Source organism: Lepus europaeus, chromosome 10 (genome assembly GCF_033115175.1).
Source record: "Lepus europaeus isolate LE1 chromosome 10, mLepTim1.pri, whole genome shotgun sequence".
In the NCBI taxonomy this organism is placed as follows: Eukaryota; Metazoa; Chordata; class Mammalia; order Lagomorpha; family Leporidae; genus Lepus; species Lepus europaeus.
This window is the reverse complement of record NC_084836.1, coordinates 80777205-80800294: the sequence shown is the minus strand read 5'-3', so window position 1 is coordinate 80800294 and position 23090 is coordinate 80777205. Positions and strand designations below refer to the sequence as shown.

Sequence of the window (23090 nt, the reverse complement as noted above, 5' to 3'; positions counted from 1 at the left end):
CTTTAATGAGTCTTGGTTTGAAAACCCAGGACAATTTTGCTGAGAACTACGTGCCAGGCTGCAGGTAGGGACTCCGTTCTACTAAACACCCATGAACAGAGTTCCCCAGTGGACTCTGGGAGGGTCAGCATGGGCGTGCGGCCCGAGCAGCTGCACATGGGAAGCGTGCTACCTCCATGACAGAGCACCTGTGGGCACCGACTAGCCTGAGCATCCCATGTTCCTCTGAATCCGAACTGGCTTTCAAGGCAAGAAGCAAGCAGCAGTGCCCTAGGAAGCATGAACAAGGCGCCCTGCCACATCTTTCTGAGTTGTCCTACAGTAGTCAACCACTTTGAAAATGATGACACAGAAGCAATGTAAAAAACAGGGTAACCCAGAGTCTCTTTTCCTATAAATCCTCCTTTACACAGCAATAAACTGATGGCAACAATTGATACACACATGCACATACACATACTCCCACATAAGCTATGAAATAGGAATTGTGTAATTTCAGGAATCACATATATGAGTTAAGTGTTTACGTGTACATATTAAATTGGTATTACACAATACAAAGAATGGTAGAATTAATGCTAAAATTTTAAATATTTCCTTACTCAGAATAACACTAAATAGCAAATAAAAAACACAGTAAGAGGGGGCCAGCATGGTGGCACTGGGAGTTAAACTCTGGCCTGTGGTGCTGGTATCTCGTATGAGGACTGGTTCTAGTCCTGGCTGCTCCACTTCTGATCCAGCTCCCTGCTAATGCACCTGGGAAGGCAGTGAAAGTTGGTGTGGGAGACCCGGATGGAGTTCCAGGCTCCTGGTTTCAGCCTGGCCCAGCCCAAGCTGTTCTGGCCATTTGGGAAATGAACCAGTGTTTGGAAGATTTCTCTCTCTGACTCTCCCTCTGTCTCTTGCTCTCTCTGTAAATCTGCCTTTTAAATAAATAAAATAAATATTTAAAAAAATTTGAGAAGAAAGAAAATGCAAAAGAAGAAAAAAAGCTTTATATGTTGGCACCTTTGTTAAGGGCATTTTTCTATTTATTTATTTATTTATTTATTTATTTATTTATTTATTTTTGACAGGCAGAGTGGATAGTGAGAGAGAGAGACAGAGAGAAAGGTCTTCCTTTTTGTCATTGGTTCACCCTCCAATGGCTGCCTGTGGCCGGCACATCGTGTTGATCTGAAGCCAGGAGCCAGGTGCTTCTCCTGGTCTCATTAAGGGCATTTTTCCATGCTTTCTTTCCAAAGGGGTTCACGCTTGCATTCTGCACCGGGACCCTCAGGTTAAGTAGCAAGCCCTGGATCCATGTGTGTCCAAGGTGCTGAGGGTCTGCTCAGGCCTCAGGGTGCTTGCAGGGCCTTGGGGGTTGGCCCCTGCACCAGGCAGCCCCGGGGGTTCACCCCAGCATGCTGTACTAAGATAAGAAGTCTGAAGGCAGGCAGGAGGAGGAAAGGTCCAGGCAGCTCAGCTCTCTTGGGAATCACCTCTGCTGGGAGCTGGCTTTTGGGTCCATCACAGGAACCATGGACTTGAACATGCACACAGTTCCTTCAGAACACAGGTTCACTTGTGAGGGCCTGAGTCCCTGCGCTCCTCTGCCAGGCACACCATCCTCTGCCAGGAACAGCATCCCTGGGCTCTGAGGACGGCTGCTCTCTCTTCCCTTCAGTCTCAGCCCAAACACTCTCTTCTCAGAGAAGCCCTTTCTTCCTGCACCCCAGCTCTCTACTTGGTTTCTTTATGGAACTTCACCTGTTGCACACTTTCTGCACCTATCAGGTTGTTCTTCTCTGGGAAGCCCCTGGGCAACGAACATGTAGGCTAAGAACCTGTCCTGCTCTCTGCTGCAGTCCCAGCTCCTGGCCCTGGACTAGATGGCCAGTGCGTCCACGCTAGCTGTCCATTTGGTGAGTGAATAAATTTAATTAGATGCCCGCAAATAGAATTTGTCAGATTATTCGGTGTTTTTCCAAAAGTCCAATTTATTTTTTTATTTTTATTTTTTTGACAGGCAGAGTGGACAGTGAGAGAGAGACAGAGAGAAAGGTCTTCCTTTTGCCGTTGGTTCACCCTCCAATGGCCGCCGCGGTAGCGCGCTGCGGCCGGTGCACCGCGCTGATCCGATGGCAGGAGCCAGGTGCTTCTCCTGGTCTCCCATGGGGTGCAGAGCCCAAACACTTGGGCCATCCTCCACTGCACTCCCTGGCCACAGCAGAGAGCTGGCCTGGAAGAGGGGCAACCAGGACAGGATCGGTGCCCCGACCGGGACTAGAACCCGGTGTGCCGGCGCCGCAAGGCGGAGGATTAGCCTGTTGAGCCACGGCGCCGGCCCAAAAGTCCAATTTAAGACCTGTTTCAAGGAAGCAGCGAATTTCAGCCATTTGCCATGATGCTATCAAATGACGTTCACAAAAGCCTGTGTGGACCTGAATGTTTTAACAAAACATTTTACAAGGAATTAATGAACTGGCACACACACGTACGTACACACTCACACACATACTCACCCACTCACCTACACAGAGTTTTGAAAATCAGTCACCAGTATTTTAAAGAAAAAAAACTTAGACTCTCTAGTAGTAGCCCTTCTGTAGATAGAAATTAAAGAACAGAGCAAATGGCTGCAAAGTTTTCCCACTGAAAATGGCTCTATAAAAAGTTATACATAACAGCTGATTGCTTGTTTTACATAACGGATTTGAATGGCATCAAGTGAATCTTCTCAGGGTATAATGCAAAAAATATTTAAAACTTTTACAATGATCAGCATACTAGGTGTTGCGAGTTTCTCCCTTCATCTGGTACCAAGTTGTCCTCTGAGATGCCAAGTTGGCTATTTTGTGAATTAACTTGGAGAAAAGCATTTATTAGCCCATATTAACATCAGCAGCCCTAGCTGGTATCCACATTAGTCCTGATGTGATTGCCTGGAAAGTTTTTTAAAGTCAGACTGAATACTAGTGCTTGAATTTTTAAAAACATTTTCTCCCAAACCTGATTGCTCCAGTGGTGTGATGTTAATTGAAGCTGTGTCTGACAAATTAACAAGGCATGGATTTTACAATGAGAAGCTTGGTAAGTGGAGAGTGGCAAAAATCGCAGTGGACTAAACTCGCACGAAATGGCATTTCCTTATTTGCAAATCCTTTTTCGTTGCCTTGGCCCAGCATAACTTGACTGATGGGTGTCCTCCAGCTCATCCCACTTGACATGAAACTGACAAGGTAATCACAGGATAGGACTTGTTCGTTTTTGCCAAGAAGTCCTTTTTTCTACAGTGCATGAAATAAAGACTCCATGCTGAAGGCTGAATTGATACCAGCTCTAAGATTAAGCCTAGAGTGCTGTGGAAATCACTCCGAAGAATGGCATCTCCCAAGCACTCCCCAACAGCCTGGACAAAGCATGGGGGAGGACGATGAAGGGAATGATGCTGGCTTGGCCCCTGGGGGAAGGACCAGATGGGACCTAATAGCTCTTTTCTACTACTAATTTCTATGATAATTCTAAGTTGCCACATGGCATATGTATTTTTTTTTTAATCTAAAGACAGAGTATCAGTCAATGAAGTGACTAGGATTTTAATGAAAGGTATTTTTCATGCACTGTATCTATTCACACATATTTCTTACCCACCACCCACCCACCATCCCCACTGGCTTGCAATACATCATTTACTATTAGGTTAGGAGAAATAGACAGAGAGGCCCAAACACTGCATGTTTTGCATCGTTATCAATACTAATGAGATACAAAGAGAGTCTAAGTTTTATTAGCAACTAAGATGCCTTGTGCAGCAATTTTATAGTCACTCACCGTAATCTCCTTTTCTTATAATTGGGGATTATGCTTGGATTTAAGGGTTACACCATGCCACTTCGCATTTGCGAAAAAAAATTACAAGTGTGAAATTTTTAGATCTTTTTAGGGAAAAGATTAGACATTAAAGGAGAAAATGTTAATGACTTGGGAAAATTAGAGAAGTCCTAGCCATTCTTACGGATAAGTCGAAAGAGAACTTGTCCCTCTTCCTAAGCAGATGCTATTTGCCTTCCTCTGACCTCCCAGAACTCTATTTGCACTTCTCAGTGGCACTGGCCACGTCCTCTGATTTATTAGAGTCGTTTCATTTGCTTCTGGTATCTGTTAGGTGTTACGTTTCGCTCAGCATCCGCGCTCTCCACCAGGGGCTGTGACACACAGGCAACATAAAGGAACAGACTGAAGTTGAAGGGGAAAAACCCTAAGAAGACATACGCATCTCACGATGGGTGCAGTGTCCTAGACACACACACGCAGGTAAGCTTTGAAAATAAACCCTTCCTAAGTTCAGTGCAGCTCAACATTATTCTATTTAATATAAAATAACACACGATACGAAAAGCACACGAATGTGATTGTCACTATAGACTGAAAAACAATGCTCTCGTCTCCCTTCGAGGCAGTTTTTCATGCTTACCTCTCACAGCAGACTGCCAGGAGTCTCAGTTCTGGTGTGGCTAATGTGTTACTTATTTAAAGCAAAAAGATACAAGCTCTGGTAAAGCGGGATGAGGCACTTCACAGCTCGGCTGGCGTTGATGCACGTGGCACAGATGAGGCTGGGCAGCAGCTTCCCGCTCACTATGGCGCCGTCAAACAGAGGTCCAAAGAATGGAACCTGTAGATGTGAAACAGCAAAATGATGATCAAAAACCGGTAAAAATCAAACCAAAGAACAGGAGAACAGCTGAGTGCAGTCTCAGACGCGCAGTGAGCTTATTAACAGGCTGAGACCGAGGGCTCTCAAACCAAGGGAAGCAGGACTGCTTGGGAGGTTCCTCTGTTAGGAACTTTCCAGCAAGACTTGCGAGGAGAAATTCTCACCGGGTTCCGTTTTTTTTTTTTTTTTTTTTTTATGTTTGTATTTGTGGAAATACCACTACTCTTCCTGTGTGCCTACATCATGTGGACCATGCAAGGTACAAGGATGTGCTTCGCTGCACTTCACTAGGCTGGCATCCTCTTGACACCAGCCGTGGAACTGGTCAGGTCCCTGGCTTAGGTCCCCATGCATATCAACTTGTCAATGGAGAGGATGATTATCCCTGTCAACAACCGCGCGGTCCTGCTTACAGTCCGCATTCTTCTTGAACTTTCTGTCCTCCCTGTCTCCAAGATTCTGCCTTATCCTATCTTCATCTCCTTCTGCCTCTTTAACAGAGGCTTGGCTTTCTTTCAATGGACCCATTTTACCATGTGGGTAGCCCATGAAGTGTTCATGCCTGCTTTTTTTTTTTTTTAACTTTTATTTATTTATTTGAAAGGCAGAGTTTAAGAGAGAGAGCGAGTGAGAGAGAGAGAGACAGAGAGATATCTTCCATTTGCTGGCTCACTCCCTAAATGGCCACAACAGCCAGGGCTGTGCTAGACTAAAGCCAGGAGCCAGGAGCCTCCACCAGGTCTCCCACGTGGGTGGCAGGAGCTCAAGCACTTGGCCCATCTTCTGCTGCTTTCCTAGGTGCATCAGCAGGGATCTGGATGGGAAGTGGAGCAGTCGGGACCTTAATTTGCTACTCCACAGCGCTTTTTTAGAGATCTCCTTTCTCTCTCTCTCTCTCTCTCTCTCTCTCTCTCTCTCTCTCTCTGGATTTCATTTACCCCAATCACTAATATGGAGACTGTAAGCTACATGAGACCAAAGACTGGGTCTTCCCTATAACTCTTTTATTTTTTTAAATTGAAACCTTTTATTTAATGAGTACAAATTTCATAAGTACAACTTTAGGAATATAGTGATTCTTCCTCCCATACCCGCCCTCCCACACTCATTCCCATCCCACTTCTTCCTCCCTCTCCCATCCCATTCTTCATTAAGATTCGTTTTTAATTAACTTCATATACAGAAGACCAACTCTATACTAAGTAAAGATTTCCACAATTCGTGCTCTGTAACTCTTACATTACTGTCACTTATTCATTTGTTACATTACTATTTCAGTCATTTGTTCATTTGTTGACAAAATATTTTTATTCATTGGGGACACAGTGGAGAATAATTTTAAAAATCCCTGATTTCACTGAGCTCAAAGTTTTGTTGAAGATTTTAGAGAATGAACAATATAAACACATAAAATATATGAATATGTGAAAGTATCAAGATGAAAAATAAAGTGTGGAAAAGCACTAAGACTTATTATTATTATTTTTTTTCTTTAGGGAGGGGAGAGTATCACTAATTACATCAAATGGCCAGTGAGAGCTGTAGGGAAGGAAGGCATTGCAGCACAGACCTAAAAGGAAAGGAGGGAGACACAGGTTGTGATGCTACCTGTCAGGAAGACCAGCAAGTGCACAGCCTCGTGGTCAGAGCACAGCTAGTACTGTTTAAGCGATAGTGTGGACTCCATGACGGCCGCGGCCAGGTGCAGGTGAGTAAAAGGAAGAACACACGATGACAGCTGGACAGATGAAAACAGTGGTTGGGGCTGGCGCTGTGACATAGCAGGCTAATGCTGTGCTGCCATCCCATATGGGTGCCGGTTCAAGTCCTGGCTGCTCCACTTCCGATCCAGCTCTCTGCAATGGCCTGGGAAAGCAGTGGAAGATGGCCCAAGTGCTTGGGCCCCTGCACCTGTGTGGGAGACCCGAAATAAGCTCCTAGCTCCTGGCTTCAGATAAATCCATCCCAGCCATTTGTGGAGTGAACCAGCAGATGGAAGATCTCTCTCTCCTCTTCTTTATCTCTTTCAAATCAATAAATAAATCTTAAAAAAACACCCCAAACAAAAAAAATGGTCTTGTAGGAGACGATAAGCACTCTATTTCTGCTCTGAGTAAGAAAGAAACCCTCTGGAGGGTGCTGGGAAGTGTATGGGGGAGTAGGATCTAACCTACATTTTAAAGGTACTGGTCTGGCTACTGAAGTTGGGCAAACTGCTGAGAGACATTATGGAGACCAGCTGGGGAACTATTAAATCACCCAGGCAAGAGATGGTGATTCAGGCTTGAATGAGAATGGTGGCAGGAGATCTGGGGAGAGGTGTGGGTGGGGGGAGACATCCCTGGATATATTTTCAAAAGTACAGTGGGTGGGATTTGTTAAGGATTGTAAATGAGGTACAAGAGACAAGCATGATGCCAGGGTCTCTGGCCTGGCAACTGGAAGGCAGGAACTCCAGGCGCCAGGAAGACTGAGAGGGAGGCTCATGAGTTCAATTGCAGATGTATGCTAAGTTAGAGATGCTTATTAGGTGTCTCGTGGGGACATATTGAGGAAGTAGTGGATACGTCCAGGCTGGAAGCCACCGGGAGAGGACGAGGTTGGAGACCTAAGTGTAAGAGCTGTTCGTTTCCCAGTGAACGAGTGAAATTAATCAATATTTTAAATAATTTAAATGAATGAATGTGGGTCTTCAGTCTAAGTCCTTAAAAAAAGAAGACTTGTTGATATATTTGAAAGGCAGAGCAACACCGGGGAGCAGGGCGGGGGAGAGAGAGAGCTGATTTGCTCCCCAAATAGCCATAACAGCCAGGGATGGTCCAGGCTGAAGCCAGGAGCCAGGAGCTCTATCCCGGTCTCCCATATGGGTGGCAGGGACTGAAGCACTAGAGCCATCAACTGCTGTCTTCCCAGGCACGTCAGCAGGAAGCTGCACTGGAATTGTAGCAGTGTTAAGGGAGGCAGCTGAATCCACTGCACCACAGGGCTATTCCCACCAGCTTAGGCTTTGACTACTTTTGTTTGTTAAAACACCTTTTCTGCGGCTGGCAATGGGGAGGGCCTTGGGACACAAGAGTGAACGAAAGACTGTCTCTGCACCTAGAGACGTTCGTGTTTCAGTTCATGAGTGAAGTTCCACTGCAAGGCAGCCATATTCATTCATTTACTTACTGCTCCATGTAAACGTCTCTCACGTGCTAACGGCTGGTGAGCCGTGGCGACTGGCATGAGAGGTAAAGTTATAGACAGAGAGAGGGAGAGACAGAAAGAAAGGGAGTGAATCCACTGGTTCATTCCCCAAATGGCCACAATGGCCGGAACTGGACCGATTTGAAGCCAGGAGCCAGGAGCTTCTTCTGGGTCTCCCACATGAGTGCAGGTGCCCAAGCACTTGGGCCATTTTCTGCTGCCTTCCCAGGCCATAAGCAGAGAGCTGGACTGGAAGAGGGGCATCTGGGACATGAACTGGCATCCAGTGGGATCCTGGTGCCGCAGGCAGAGGCTTAACCTACTCTGCTACAGCACTGGCCCAATGGTCAGAATTAATAAGAGGTGGTTTTTTTTTTTTTTTTAATCAAAGTCAATAGATATAGAATAAATTCACACACACACACATACACACACACGCACACAACTTACTACATTTTTGTCCAGCAGCAACAATTGGCTTGAAAAGGAAATATTATGTACAACAGCATAAAAACATGAAAACCACAGGAATAGATCTAACAAGGAAAATATAAAGAAAATTGCAAAACATATGAGAGGTATTCATTCATATGGAATGACACTGTTTATGGACTAGAAGTCTCAGTATTGCTGTTATTTCTCTTCTCAGACTGAGCTATGGATCGAATGCAAGGTATTTATGTATGTAAAATGTTCACAGAATGAAAGAGGCCAAGAAAAGACAAAGTGTTACTGAGGAAGAACTGGGTAGGACCTGCCCTACTTTACAGCTAGACAGATCCTAAGCTGTAATAGGGAGTGTGATAAAGGCACAGTGGACCAGTAGAGACAAAGGGAGAGGCACGCAGTAGGTATGGTGATGGTCAAAAACTCATTTATTGAGCTTGCCCTGCAGGAAGCAGATACTGGCCTTTAAATACAGTGTATCTGTGGGCCCAGACATGAAAACATGGCGGCATTTCTCCCATAACCAGACTATGCAGATCCAGGAAGGTGGGGAAAGCACCTCTCACTCTACTCCTCCTGACCGGCATACGTTAGTTTGTCTCCTGTCCCTATGACATCAGTCTCTGATTTTAGCTTTCAGTACCTAAGGGAGCCACGCTTAGACCAGAAGAAGACACCGTGCTCTTCGAACTTGGAAGTGGAGCTGTCCCTGGCTGCTTGAAGGAAAAACAGTGTTGCTGCTGCACACAATGGGGAGGAGGAAAGCGGTTCTCCTGGGCTGCCCTCGCTGACTCTGTGCTCAACAGTGAATGTACCTTCCTCTCCCCTCACCCCTCCACCCCCAAATCCTCAACAGCTTTTATTGTTTGCTGGTTTCTGTATGAGAACCATTCTAATTGGGGTGAGGTGAAACCTCATTTTGGTTTTGATTTGCATTTCTCTGATGGCTAGTGATCCTGAGCATTCTTTCACGTATCTGTAGGCCATCTGAATTTCCTCTTTTGAAAAATGCCTGTTCAACATTGGAGAAACCCTGCAAGATATAGGCACAGGCAAAGACTTCTTTGAAAAGACCCCAGGGGCACAAGCAGTCAAAGCCAAAATTAACAATTGGGATTCAAATTGAGAAGTTTCTGTACTGCAAAAGAAACAGTCAGGAAAGTAAAGAGGCAACCTACAGAATGGGAAAAAATATTTGCAAACTATGCAACAGATCTTTATCTGATTAATAACCAGAATCTACAAAGAGATCAAGAAACTCCACAACAAAAAAACAACCTACTTAAGAGATGGGCCAAGGACCTCAATAGACATTTTTCAGAAGAGGAAATCCAAATGGCCAACAGACACATGAAAAAATGTTCAGGATCACTAGCAATCAGGGAAATGCAAATCAAAACCACAATGACGTTTTACCTCACCCCGGTTAGAATGGCTCACATTCAGAAATCTACCAACAATACATGCTGGAGAGGATGTGGGGAAAAAGGGACACTAACCCACGGTTGGTGGGAATGCAAACTGGTAAAGCCACTATGGAAGTCAGTCTGGAGATTCCTCAGAAACCTGAATATAACTCTACCATACAACCCAGCCATCCCACTCCTTGGAATTTACCCAAAGGAAATTAAATTGGCAAACACAAAAGCTGTCTGCACCTTAATGTTTATTGCAGCTCAATTCACAATAGCTAAGACCTGGAATCAACCCAAATGCCCATCAACAGTAGACTGGATAAAGAAATTATGGGACATGTACTCTATAGAATACTATGCAGCAGTAAAAAAACAACGAAATCCAGTCATTTGCAACAAAATGGAGGAATCTGGAAAACATCATGCTGAGTGAAAAAAGCCAGTCCCAAAGGGACAAGTATCATATGTTCTCCCTGATCAGTGACAACTAACCGAGCACCAAAAAGGAAACCTGTTGAAGTGAAATGGACACTATAAGAAACAGTGACTTGATCAGCCCTTGTCCAGAATGTTGATGTAAAATTTAATACTTTATCCCTTTTAGTATTTTTTTTGTTCTACCTAATACTATTGGTTGAACTCTTTAATTAACACACAATTATTCTTAGGTGTTTAAATTTAACTGAAAAGTGATCCCTGTTAAATATAAGAGTGGGAATAAGAGAGGGAGGAGATGTATAATATGGGACATGCTCAATCGGACTTGCCCCAACTGGTAGAGTTAGAAACATGCCAGGGGATTCCAATTCAATCGCATCAAGGTTGCATGTACCAATGCCATCTCACTAGTCCAAGTGATCAATTTCAGTTCACAATTGATCATAATGATAGGATTAAGAGTCAAAGGGATCACATAAACAAGACTAGTATCTGCTAATACTAACTGATAGAATTAAAAAGGAGAGAATTATCCAACATGGGAAGTGGGATACACAGCAGACTCATAGAATGGCAGATGTCCTAAACAGCACTCTGGCCTCAGAATCAGCCCTTAAGTCATTCGGATCTGGCTGAAGAGCCCACAAGAGTATTTTAGGTATGGAAAGCCAAGACACTCTGGAAAAAAAACAAACAAAAAAACCTAAATGAAAGATTTCTGTGAGTGAGATCCCAGTAGAAAGAACGGGCCATCAAAGAAGGAGGTACCTTTCTCTGAAGGGAGAAGAAAACTTCCACTTTGACTATGACCTTGTCTAAATAAGAACAGAGTTGGTGAACTCAAAAGGCTTCCATAGCCTTGGCAACTCATGACAAGAGCCTAGGGTGATTACTGATGCCATAAACAAGAGTGTCAATTTGTTAAGTCAACAATAGGAGTCACTGTGCACTTACTCCTCATGTAGGATCTCTGTCCTTAATGTGTTGTACAATGTGAATTAACACTACAACAAGTACTCAAACAGCACTTTACACATTGTGTTTCTGTGTGGGTGCAAACTGTTGAACTCTTTACTTAATATATACTAAATTCATCTTCTGTATAAAAAGATAACTGAAAATGAATCGATGTGAATGGAATGGGAGAGGGAGTGGGAGATGGGAGGGTTGCGGGTGGGAGGGAAGTTATGGGGGGGAAAAGTCACTGTAATCCATAAGCTATACTTTGGAAATTTATATTTATTAAATAAAAGTTAAATAAAAAACAACAAAAATAAAATATAAGTAACTGAAAAAAAGAAAGAAAGAAAAATGCCTGTTCAAGTCCTTTGCCCATTTCTTAATTGTTTTGTAGTTGGTGAGTTTCCTTTATCAGTTGCATAGTTTGCAAGTATTTTCTCTCAGTTGCCTCTTCACTTTGCTGAGTGCTTCTTTTACAGTACAGAGGCTTCTCATCTTGATTTAATCCCATTTGTAAATTTGGGCTTTGATTGCCTGTGCTTCTGTGTCTTTTCCAAGAGGTCTTTGCCTATGCCAATGTCTTGCAGAGTTCCCTCAATGTTCTCCTATAGTAATTTGATGGTATTGGGTGGTAGATTTAGGTTCTTGATCCATTTTGAGTGGATTTTTGTGTAAGGTACAAGGTAGGGGTCTTGTTTCAAACTTTTGCACACAGAGATCCAGTTTTCCCAGCATCATTTGTTGAAGAGACTACCCTTGCTCCAGGGATTAATATTAGTTCCTTTATCAAAATAAGCTGGTTGTAGATGTGGATTGATTTCTGAAGGTTCTATTCTGATCCACTGGTCTACAAGCCTATTTTTTTGCCAGTACCAGGAGAGGATGTGGGGAAAAAAGTACCTTAATCCACTGTTGTTGGGAATGTAAACTGGTACAACCATTGTGGAAGACAGTACAGAGATACCTGAGAAATCTGAAAATAGATCTACCATATGACCCATTCTACTCGTGGGAATTTACCCAAACAAAATGCAATCAGCATATGAGGAGTTATCTGTACCCTCAAGTTCATTGCAGCTCAATTCACAATAGCTAAGATATGGAACCAACCCAGATGTCTATCAACTGATGATTAAAAAAAATTACAATATGTGTATACATATACATATACATACACACACACACACACTAGGGAGCATAACTCAGAGCTTAAAAAAATACACTGGTTTTTTTTTTGCAATAAAATGGATGCTACTAGAAAATGTTTTACTTAGTGAGATAAGCCTGTCCTAAAAAGACAAATATCATATGTTTTCCCTGATCTGGGGTAACTAATAGAGTTCCAAAAATGTAATGTATGGGAGCGAAATTGACATTTTGAGATCCAATGATTATTTATAGCCCTTGTCTCTTCTGTTGACAGTGTTTCTTCATACTATTTGTTGAACTCTTTACTTAGTGTAGGGCTAATCATATGAGTATAAAGTAAACAGAAAATAGGTCTTTGTAACAAATGAAGAGTGGGAATAGGAGAGGGAGGAGGAAGAAGGATGGGAGAATGGATGGGAGTGGGAAGTACTACTATATTCCTAAATCTGTATATATGAAACACATGAGATCTGTATACCTTAAATAACATTTTAAACAGAGGAAAAAAAAAGTAAATGCAATGGGTGACTATCTCCACCATGGGTTCTAACTTGAACATTAACTCAGCATTTTACCCCGGTGTAGCATGCCCATTCACAAACACCTTAAGTTTCTGAATGGCTCACACCTGCCCTCTTTTCAGTGTGATGACCGTACCCTCGGGACCAATAAGATGATTTTTTTTTTTACCATGACTGTTGGCAAGCTGGATTTCCTTATCAGCTGCAAGTCAGGGGATGCTTGTGGAGCCCCTATGAGTTCCTTAATTAAAAGAAACACAGCTCTGGGGGTGGGTGGGGGAAGCATAATCCTAGGAAGCGCAACCCAAATTACTATCTCCTAATCAAGCTGGGGTCCAGACCAACATACTTTGACATCCAGGCTCTCCTCTTGGGCCATTTCACTGTGACGGCAGAGCCAGTTCCTGGGTCAGAGAACATGATCTGAAAGCTCCATTTGATTTCTGGAAATTAATCTTCCAGAGACTCCATCGAGACATCTCGATGTTCCAAAGTAGAGAGAACCTCCAGCTTCCAGAACAGGAACACTGCCATGGGCAGGCCTGCCAAGAACCAGGCCGTGCTGAAAGCTGCAAATGCAGGGATGCGTGGCCTGGCTTACCACGTTTGGTTAGTTACTCATCCCATTTTAAAAGTTGCAGGTATTGTATTTATAACAAAGACACAGCCATGATTTGTGTGCCCAGCTTTTCAGTACTGCCTTTTTTTTTTTTTTTTTAAAGAAGTTCCCCTGAGTTGGAAAATACATTTATAAATAACCACATCCACTTCCAAATAACACTATACCATTTCACAGGTGGTAGAAATACTATTCCTGGGGCTGGTGCTGGTGTGTAACAGGTAAAGCCACCACCTGTGACGCTGGTGTCCCGTATGGGCGCCGGTTTGAGATCTGGCTGCTCCACTTCCAATCCAGCTCCCTGCTGATGGCCCCTGCACCCATGTGGGAGCCCCAGAAGTTGTTTCTGGCTCCTGGCTGAAGCCTGGTTCACCTGGGGAGTTAACCAGTGGATGGAGGATCTCTCTCTCTGATTTTCTTTTTTTTTTTCTTTTAAGATTTATTTATTTATTTGAAAGTCAGAGTTACACAGAGAGAGGAGAGGCAGAGAGAGAGGTCTTCCATCCGACGGTTCACTCCCCCATCGGCCACAATAGCCGGAGCTGCACCGATCCAAAGAGAGGAGCCAGGAGAAAGCTTTTTTCAGGTCTCCTACATGGGTGCAGGGGCCCAAGGACTTGGGCCATCTTCTACTGCTTTCCCAGGCCATAGCAGAGAGCTGGATCAGAAGCGGAGCAGCCGGGTCTCGAACTGGTGCCCATATGGGACGCTGGCGCTTCAGGCCAGGGCATTAGCCCACTGTGCCACAGTGCCAACCCTCTCTGATTTTCAAAATAAATAAATAAATCCTGGCCGGTGCCACGGCTCACTAGGCTAATCCTCTGCCTGCGGCGCTGGTACACCGGGTTCTAGTCCCGGTTGGGGCACTGGATTCTGTCCCAGTTGCTCCTCTGCCAGTCCAGCTCTCTGCTGTGGAAGGCAGTGGAGGATGGCCCAAGACCTTGGGCCCTGCACCTGCATGGGAGACCAGGAGGAAGCACCTGGTTCCTGGCTTCTGATTGGCACAGTGCCGGCCGTAGCGGCCATTTGGGGGGTGAACCAACAGAAAGAAGACCTTTCTCTCTGTCTCTCTCTCTCACTGTCTAACTCTGCCTGTCAAAAAAAAAAAAAAATTGGCATCTAAGATCAATCAATCTTAAAAAAGGAATACTATTCCTGATTCCTACCTTCTATCCTTATAAATATTGATGTCATTAATTATTTGTAAACTATAATCAAACATTTACTATTATTTTTTAAAACATACTGTTATTTGTTGGAGCACTTAACAGCAAGAAAACAGATTTCATTCTAATTTAATTTATTCCTTCTTTAACTCTCCATTTCTTTATGTACATCCATGCTTCTGATGTAGAATTTTTATTCGTTGTAATGAATTTAATATTTATTGCAAGGTAGATAAACTGGCCATAAAGTCCTTCAATTTTTTTGTTTGTTTTGAGAAAGTTTCTCCTTTGCTTTTTATTTATTTTTTAAATTTTATTTATTTTTATTTTTATTTTTGACAGGCAGAGTGGACAGTGAGAGAGAGAGAGAGAGAGAAAGGTCTTCCTTTGCCATTGGTTCACCCTCCAATGGCCGCCGCGGCTGGCGCACCACGCTGATCCGAAGGCAGGAGCCAGGTGCTTCTCCTGGTCTCCCATGGGGTGCAGGACCCAAGCACTTGGGCCATCCTCCACTGCACTCCCGGGCCATAGCAGAGAGCTGGCCTGGAAGAGGGGCAACCGGGACAGAATCTGGCGCCCCAACCGGGACTAGAACCCGGTGTGCCGGCGCCTCTAGGCGGAGGATTAGCCTGTTGGGCCACGGCGCCGGCCTCTCCTTCGTTTTTTAAAAAAGATTTATTTATCTGAAAGGCAGAGCAAGAGAGAGGGAGAGAGAGAGAACTCTTCCATTGGCTGGTTCACTTTCCAAATGGCTGCAACAGCTGGGGCTGATGTAGGCTTTAGCTATGAGCCCAGAACTCCATCTGGGTATCCCATGTGGGCAGCAGGAGCACAAACACTCGGGCCACCCTCTGCTGCTTTCTCAGGTGCATTAGTAAGGAGCTGGATCTGATGCCCAGCAATCAGGACTCGAACCAGTACTCTGATATGGGATGCTGGTGTTGCAAGCAGTGGCTTGACCTGCCTGTATCATAGTGACAGCTCCTCATTTTCATTTTTGAAGGACAGTATCACTGGATACAGAATTTTAGGCTGATGAGTCTCCAATCTCACCCCACCCCCACTTTCTGTGTCTGTTTTCCCTGTTTGCATGGTTTCTGCAGAAAATCATGAACGCTGTACTCTGTTACATAAAATCCTATGTAATTCTTATTCTTGGTCTAGCTCCTTTGAAGATTTTCTGTTTCTGGTTTTCTGCAGTTTGTTTAGGACATGCCTAGATGTTGATACTTTGAGATTTATCCTGCATGGTGTTCTCGGTGCCACCTTGATCTGTGGCTTGACATCATTATTTTTCTTTTTTTTACATTTTTATTTATTTATTTATTTATTTATTTTTTTGACAGGCAGAGTGGACAGTGAGAGAGAGAGAAAGGTCTTCCTTTGCCGTTGGTTCACCCTCCAATGGCCGCTGCGGCTGGCGCGCTGCGACAGGCGACTGGTGCACCGCGCTGATCCGATGGCAGGAGCCAGGTGCTTCTCCTGGTCTCCCATGGGGTGCAGGGCCCAAGCACTTGGGCCATCCTCCCCTGCACTCCCTGGCCACAGCAGAGAGCTGGCCTGGAAGAGGGGCAACCAGGATAGAATCCGGCGCCCCGACCGGGACTAGAACCTGGTGTGCCGGCGCCGCAAGGCGGAGGATTAGCCTAGTGAGCCGCGGCGCCGGCCCTGTTACAGTGTTTTTTATTTCTAGTAGCTTTTCCTTGGAGTTTCCATCTCTGCCTACTTGATCCATCTCTTCTGGTGTGTTGTCCACTTTTTCTATTGGTTCCTTTAGCATATTAATCAGTTATTTTAAGTTGTATGATTCTGATTTGTGCTGTTTCTTCAAACTGTGTGTGTGCTGGTGGAGGGGGGAAATTTATTTCTGCCTTCTAGTATGTCTTACAATTTTTTTGTAGAAAGCCAGACATAACGTATTGGCTAAAAGGAACTGAAATGGAGAGGCCACTAGTGTGTTTTTATGTTTATCTGACTAGGAGTTATGCTGCTTTTATTGTTTTCTGGATTTTAAGTCAGAGGCTAAAATTCCCTTGGATCACCCCTTCTTCCATCTGTGTTATCACTGTTTCCCTACAGATTTTTTCTTAAATCAGATCCAACATTGTATTCTCCTGTTACATAAAAAACTCTATGAGTATAGTGGTATGATAAGGGGGTGGGGAAGTTTTATAAAATCCTATGATTAGATCTTATCAGGTTTTTGGTTTTTTTTTTTTGTTTGTTTGTTTCTTTTAATTTGAGATGGAAAGAGAGAAGGAGTGAGAGACAATGTTGTTATCCACTAGGTCACTCACAAAATGCCTGCAAAGGCTGGGGCTGTCCTGGGCGGAACCCAGGATCTGAGAATATAATTCAAGTCCTGTGGGTGGCAGGGACCCAGACTACTCAAGCCACCACTGCTACCTCCTGGGTCCCCATTAGCAGGAAGCTGGAATTGGGAGCTGGAGCCAGGACTCAGGACCTGAATCTAGGCAGCTGAATATGGGATGTGGACATGTCAATGGCTAGGCCAAGTGCCCACCCCTGAGTTCAGTCTTTTAATGGGTCTGTGCCTCTGGTTATGACTGTCACAAACGCTTCTCTATTTTCTGGTCCCCTCATTTAGGTGAGACGGGAAGGTGAGAGGGAGCCAGAACTGAGTATTTCCCTCCTGCTCCAGGTTGGATACACTTTCTTAAAAAAAAAGTCTCTCGGCCGGCGCCGCAGCTCACTAGGCTAATCCTCCGCCTTGCGGCGCCGGCACACCGGGTTCTAGTCCCGGTCGGGGCACCGATCCTGTCCCGGTTGCCCCTCTTCCAGGCCAGCTCTCTGCTGTGGCTAGGGAGTGCAGTGGAGGATGGCCCAAGTCCTTGGGTCCTGCACCCCATGGGAGACCAGGAGAAGCACCTGGCTCCTGCCATCGGAACAGCGCGGTGCGCCGGCCGCAGCGCGCTACCGCGGCGGCCATTGGAGGGTGAACCAACGGCAAAAGGAAGACCTTTCTCTCTGTCTCTCTCTCTCACTGTCCACTCTGCCTGTCAAAAGAAAAAAAAAAAAAGTCTCTCTTGAGAGCAGACCCTGTGAAGAGACTCATTTTGAGTATATTTCAAAATGCCTACTTGCTGCCAAAGCACAAGAGGATTTTTATGCAATCTTTACTGGGTGAGCCTGGTAGGGCCCTAGGGGGCAAACTTGCAAAAGTGTCAGGGTCCACCTGAGACTGGGCCTCACCCCTTGCTCTTTTCAGCTTTGTCCACACTGAGTCTCCCCAGCAACTGGTCTATCACAGTTCAGACTTTCCTGTCTTGGCATTGGTCCCCACGGAGGATTCTGCCTCTGAGCTTCTAAGCTGTGATTTCCTGAATCTGTGTGTCTCTCCAGCTTTGGGGGTCTATGTGCTCCTGACGCCCCTGCCCCACTTGCCTGCTGGGTGGATGGGGGGGCAACTGTGGGTGCGGTTGTGTGCAGGAGCTCAGGAACCCATGAGCGTCCCAAGGGCAGACTGCAGGGGCCTGGAGAACATGTCTGCTCCATCTCTCAAACCAAAAGGCCCCTTTAGCTCGGAGCTAGAGAATGAGGACTTCCTCACTGTTGGACACAAAGTGGGGGCGACCATTTGCTAGCTGTTGTACATGTACGCAGGCTGGCTCTGGCTGGCCAATAAGCTGAAGATGCACGTGTCCAAGACCAAATATAAAAAGGAAAAACCATGTCAACTTTTGAGGAAAGCCAATTGAGAAGGGATTCTCAAAAGTCAAATTGTTCTAAAAGATAAAAAGGAGCCAGGAGTGAACTAACACACTTGGGCTATAGATTTTTTTCCTTCTGCATGAAGGCTTATCATAAATAATTGTTCTTTATTATTCTCTGCCAACTGCTTGTGGGTGACGCAGTCTTTCAAATGCTGGACAAAAGGGATAATATAAATCCCTTGTATCCAGGGGATGCCTCTAATTAGAAGTGACATTGAATCAGGAAAGAAATTTGATTTTAATACAGCATTTGCAAATGGCAGATGCCTTTCCACATATTTCTCAACATCATTCCTTTACTAGAAATAACACTGATAAAAACAAATTACGAACACAGCACATTATACAGTAATCCATCTCAATGTTTTAGTAAATTCTGGTTGTTGGGTATTTTTTATTTTTTCCCAAATAAATGATTCTTTGCATATTCAAAAGTTAATTTACCTGAGAATTTCCCTCATTATTTTAATATGCATGATTTAACATCAAAAAGGTAATTAGGCTGGCATTGGGATAAACATTTAAGGAAACTGCACATGTGAAGTAAAAGGAAAAGCAATTTTATAACCATGTTGCAAAGTCAAACACACTCCCTATATAATGAGGCCACACTAGCAACCTTAAAAGAGCTTTCAAACACAGGTGTCCATATTGAGCTGCTCTCAGATTCCCGCGTGCAAATGCTTCCGTGACTTCCGGCATGTCAGGTCTCAGCAGCACTGCCGGACACCTGCTCCACGCAAAGATCCTGGGAGACACGTCCCCACAGACATGAAGAGGGATGCGTGTGTGCACGTGCATGCTCACACACACATGTGAACACAACACACACACAATCACTCTCTCTCTCACTCACAAGAGCTGCTGAAGCTGCAAGAGAGCGAGAGACCACCTTGACAGCTCCCTGGTGGGCAGAGAGGAACAAGAGGATCCAGTGGAGACCCTCAGAACTGTGGAAGGGTCTGTAGAGAAGCCTTGGTCCTCAGCCTGGAAGCGAAGGAAGCTAAGCTTCAAAGAAACCGGGATGCTTGTTTAAGATACCCACTCACGTGTGGCAGCCTGGGAACTGGAAGTTCGAGGCCCCAGCTCCTGTGCTACTGCTCTTTCCTTCTTATAAGTCTCAGAAATGATCAAATCGCCAGGGCTGTTAATAAGTGGAATCTACAGGACTTCCCATACTTTCCACTTAACAAGACTGACGCTCTGGTTGGGGCGCTGGGGACCTTTCACCAGCGCTTCCTCTTGTCTCGGGTGCTCCTGCTCAAGGCTGCTTCCCAACGTGCACCCTCTGTGATCACCACGCAGGCACGAGTGCGCCTGGGAGATACACACGGCAAAACCAACACCACGTACACAGATCCACAAAGGCAAAGGCTCTGAACACCGGAGTTACTTTCCAGTCACAGAACGGGAGGGAAGGCAGCACCTGTGATCAGCACCATGTGTAGGGTGAAGAGCCGCTTTGCTGAAAAACAAGTAGGGCATTTTCGCAAACCCTGTAAGTCACTCCCGGGCTGCTCTATGTGCGAGTCTTTCCTTGACTGCTGACTTAAGTCTGACAATGACAGGTTTCTTTTCTACGGCCAAAGGACTATCGTGTCAGTAGTTAAGGAGATGGGCTTATTTTTAAAGTAATTTAACAATGAAATGATGCTGCTAAGCACAAGTCTTCTTTTTTTTTTTCATCTAATGCAAAAAAAAAAAAAAAAAAAAAAAAAAAAAGGCAGTTCAATATAAAGCTCAAGATGTGAGCAGGCCGTGGTAGATGCAAAGGGTTTTGTGTGCTCACACAAGGACACCCGCACTTCTTCAACGCACCATTTCGCAAACGCTGTTGTATTGTTAGGAGGGGGCGGGTTCTGCCAGGCACATAATTTGTATATTTAAGGGAGGTGTATGGAATGAAAAAAGCAAAATATGTTAAATTTCAAAGGACTTGGAAGCAAGGCTGCCTGTAAGCTTGTATTACAAATAGCCCTACATTATTACATACACTGTTAATGAGGCCGAGTGAATGAAAGTACAATTTGAATATGCATGACTCTATCCAATGAGCAGGACTTTTGTGTACTGATGAGGTTTTTTTTTTCCCCTCCTAAAAAAAAAAAGGATTAAAATTATTTTTTAAAGAAGTAGGGCTGCCCAGAGACCAGTAAAATCAATGCACTTAGACCACAGAATCACACTATATTCAGAAAAATACACAGGTGCTAAAATAATGCCTTGGCCTCCACCTACAATCTCTAAACTTGTGCTATCCCATCCTCCCAAAAAAAGAATATTCCTCAACTTCGGGCAGCTGTGTCCATTATAATCTCTAAGCAAAAATAATGATTTTGCTGGAGATGCCTAAAAATGGGCAAGGTTAAATAAACCTTTTGAGCACAAAGCCTGCAATTCCGTGGTAAGGAGCACTAGTTAAAAGACTGGGGAATGGGTAAATTATTGCACCAAATGGCTGAGAATTAATCTCTGCTGACTAGCTGTAATCTAGCGAGGCGTCTGTGTCCCAGGGAGCCCGCAGCACGTCCCTGGCGGTATGTGCAGTGTGTTGAGTCTGCGTGGCACCCTTTGTCCTCGCTCGCAGGCGGCCTTTCCCCTCATTGTCCGTAATATCCTCGTGCATCTGGGACGCGTGGAATGCATTCATACTAACAGACTTACCATTGTTTTCTCGCAGAAGCTTTGTTGAGCAAAGACTGCATCACGGTTACTGATAATTATATTGCTTAATTAATCAAGACAAAAAAAATTTGCAAATCATTGCCTGGTTGCCAAGCAGGGAGATAAAAAATGACAACAATACAAGCTGAAGCAATATAACAAAAGTAACAGCGATCTGATCAGAAATTCTTATATAATGAAGCTATTAATGCTAAATCGGTTAATGTTAACATTGCTCCAGGTGTCTCTACTTAGATGCAAACAAAAAGGCTAACATTATGGATATAAAAGGCCAAATGTTGCCATGGATTCTGTAACCTGATAGAGAGGACAGCCTTTTCATTTGATTAGGGAATGCAATTTAAATACCAGGGACTGAAGCCAAACAAACAGACTTTCCCTCTGCAAGCCTCTCACATTCACCCTGGGGTCAGTAGTTGGTGAACAAAAGGTCAGCCACACTTGCCCTGGAAATGTCTGGATTAATTTTATTACATTGTAATGGTTTGTACTTTAAATGTCGGATAACACTAAAGTTCTACTTGGCCATTATTCTCTTCTTCCCTTTAGGCTTTTCAGATGAAAATATTGAGAGCAGTCTGCTCAATTCATCTTGTCAAATTTTATAACCAAATTTGTGAAACTTACTTTGTAAGAAATTTTAAAAATGAATGTGAAAGACCATTGTCATGCATTTTAAGTATATCACCTTTTACACAAATCACTTTGGATACCTTAAACGTGAACTGAAATGACTTTCATGTTATTTACTTGAAAATAAAGGTGACATTTTTAGGGAATTAAACGACATTTTAGAGGGTCATACTGAAAATGAACTAATAAAGCCAGTTAATCCACACTAAATATTAAAAAAACACGTTTTCTAGTTTTTCAAGCCATAAGACGCTAAATTTATTGGTTCTTTAATATTAAAATTTTCAGTTTAATTCTTCAAGTGGTGCTCCTCGTGGACCAAGATAAATGTTAACACTAAGAGCCATTTTCTTACATGACCCTGAGAACTACAGAGACAGGGAGATCGAAATCAAAGCAGGTAAAGCCATCATTTGTGATAGCAGCATCCCACATGGGCACCGGTTCGAGTTCCGGCTGCCCCACCTCTGATCCAGCTCTCTGCTATGGCCTGGGAGGGCAGTGGAAGATGGCCCAAGTCCTTGGGCCCCTGCACCCACATGGGAGACCCGGAGGACGCTCCTGACTCCTGGCTTCAGTCTGTCCCAGCCCCAGCCATTGCGGCCATTTGGGGAGTGAACCAGTGGATAAAAGATTTGTCTCTCTCTGCTGCTCTCTCTCCTTGTAAACTCTGCCTTTCAAATGAAGAAAATAAATCTTAAAAGAAAGAGAGAGAGTAGGAGAGGTCTTCAAAATGTTTGTGGAAAAGGGAATTGAAAGCAGCTTATTTAGGTACAAAACAATTTTGAAAGCCATGCATAGCTTCCCACTCACTTCTGAAGCCTCAGCATACAAATCTGTAATTTGTGGCACCTCTGCTCCCGACTAGAGAGAGAAGGCCTCCCTGCGTGTCGGGCTCTGCGAGGCTGCACAGCCGAACCTCTCCGGGTTCAGCAGCTGACTCGCACAGTCTCTATCCTGAGAACTACCATGCACATGAAACTCGGAATTCACTACTGCTTTCTGTCCATGGTACAAACTAGAACAAAAGTACTGTAGAAATAGTGATAACAGTTAACACGGAAGTAGCTTTTACTTCGGGCCGGGCAATGTTTTAAATCCTTTTGTTGGTTAGTTTATTTAGTTCCCACAACTTTCACACTTTTGGTTATACATCCCTACTAGAACAATAAGTCTCAGTTACCCATTATTCTAAAGCTTGAAAATAGTTTTTGGAATGGTAACCTTCAACTCCTTTAGGAGAACAACTTAGAATAAAAATGAAGATCAATTGAATACCTAGCCAAAAAATGCTATCATTCTTCCTGAGTGGCTTAATGTGCTGCATGTTTAATTAAAAAACTGGAAAAAGAACCTTGGATAACAGTAATTCCACAACAAAACCAAGGCACCGTATATAAAGCATTGCTAAGATAGCACTGAAGGCATGACT

The 23090-nt window shown here is 44.2% G+C and overlaps 1 protein-coding gene across 2 annotated transcripts in view; it reads right to left on the bottom strand.

Annotated features, from left to right (window-relative positions):
• Positions 1 to 23090, bottom strand: part of RALGAPA2 (Ral GTPase activating protein catalytic subunit alpha 2) — a 340680-nt gene that overhangs the window by 79576 nt on the left and 238014 nt on the right. For both annotated transcript variants that reach the window (XM_062203794.1, XM_062203795.1), the window contains exon 37: positions 4533 to 4660. In XM_062203794.1, coding sequence (XP_062059778.1) covers positions 4533 to 4660 — 128 coding nt within the window. The remainder of the gene's footprint in view (positions 1 to 4532; positions 4661 to 23090) is intronic.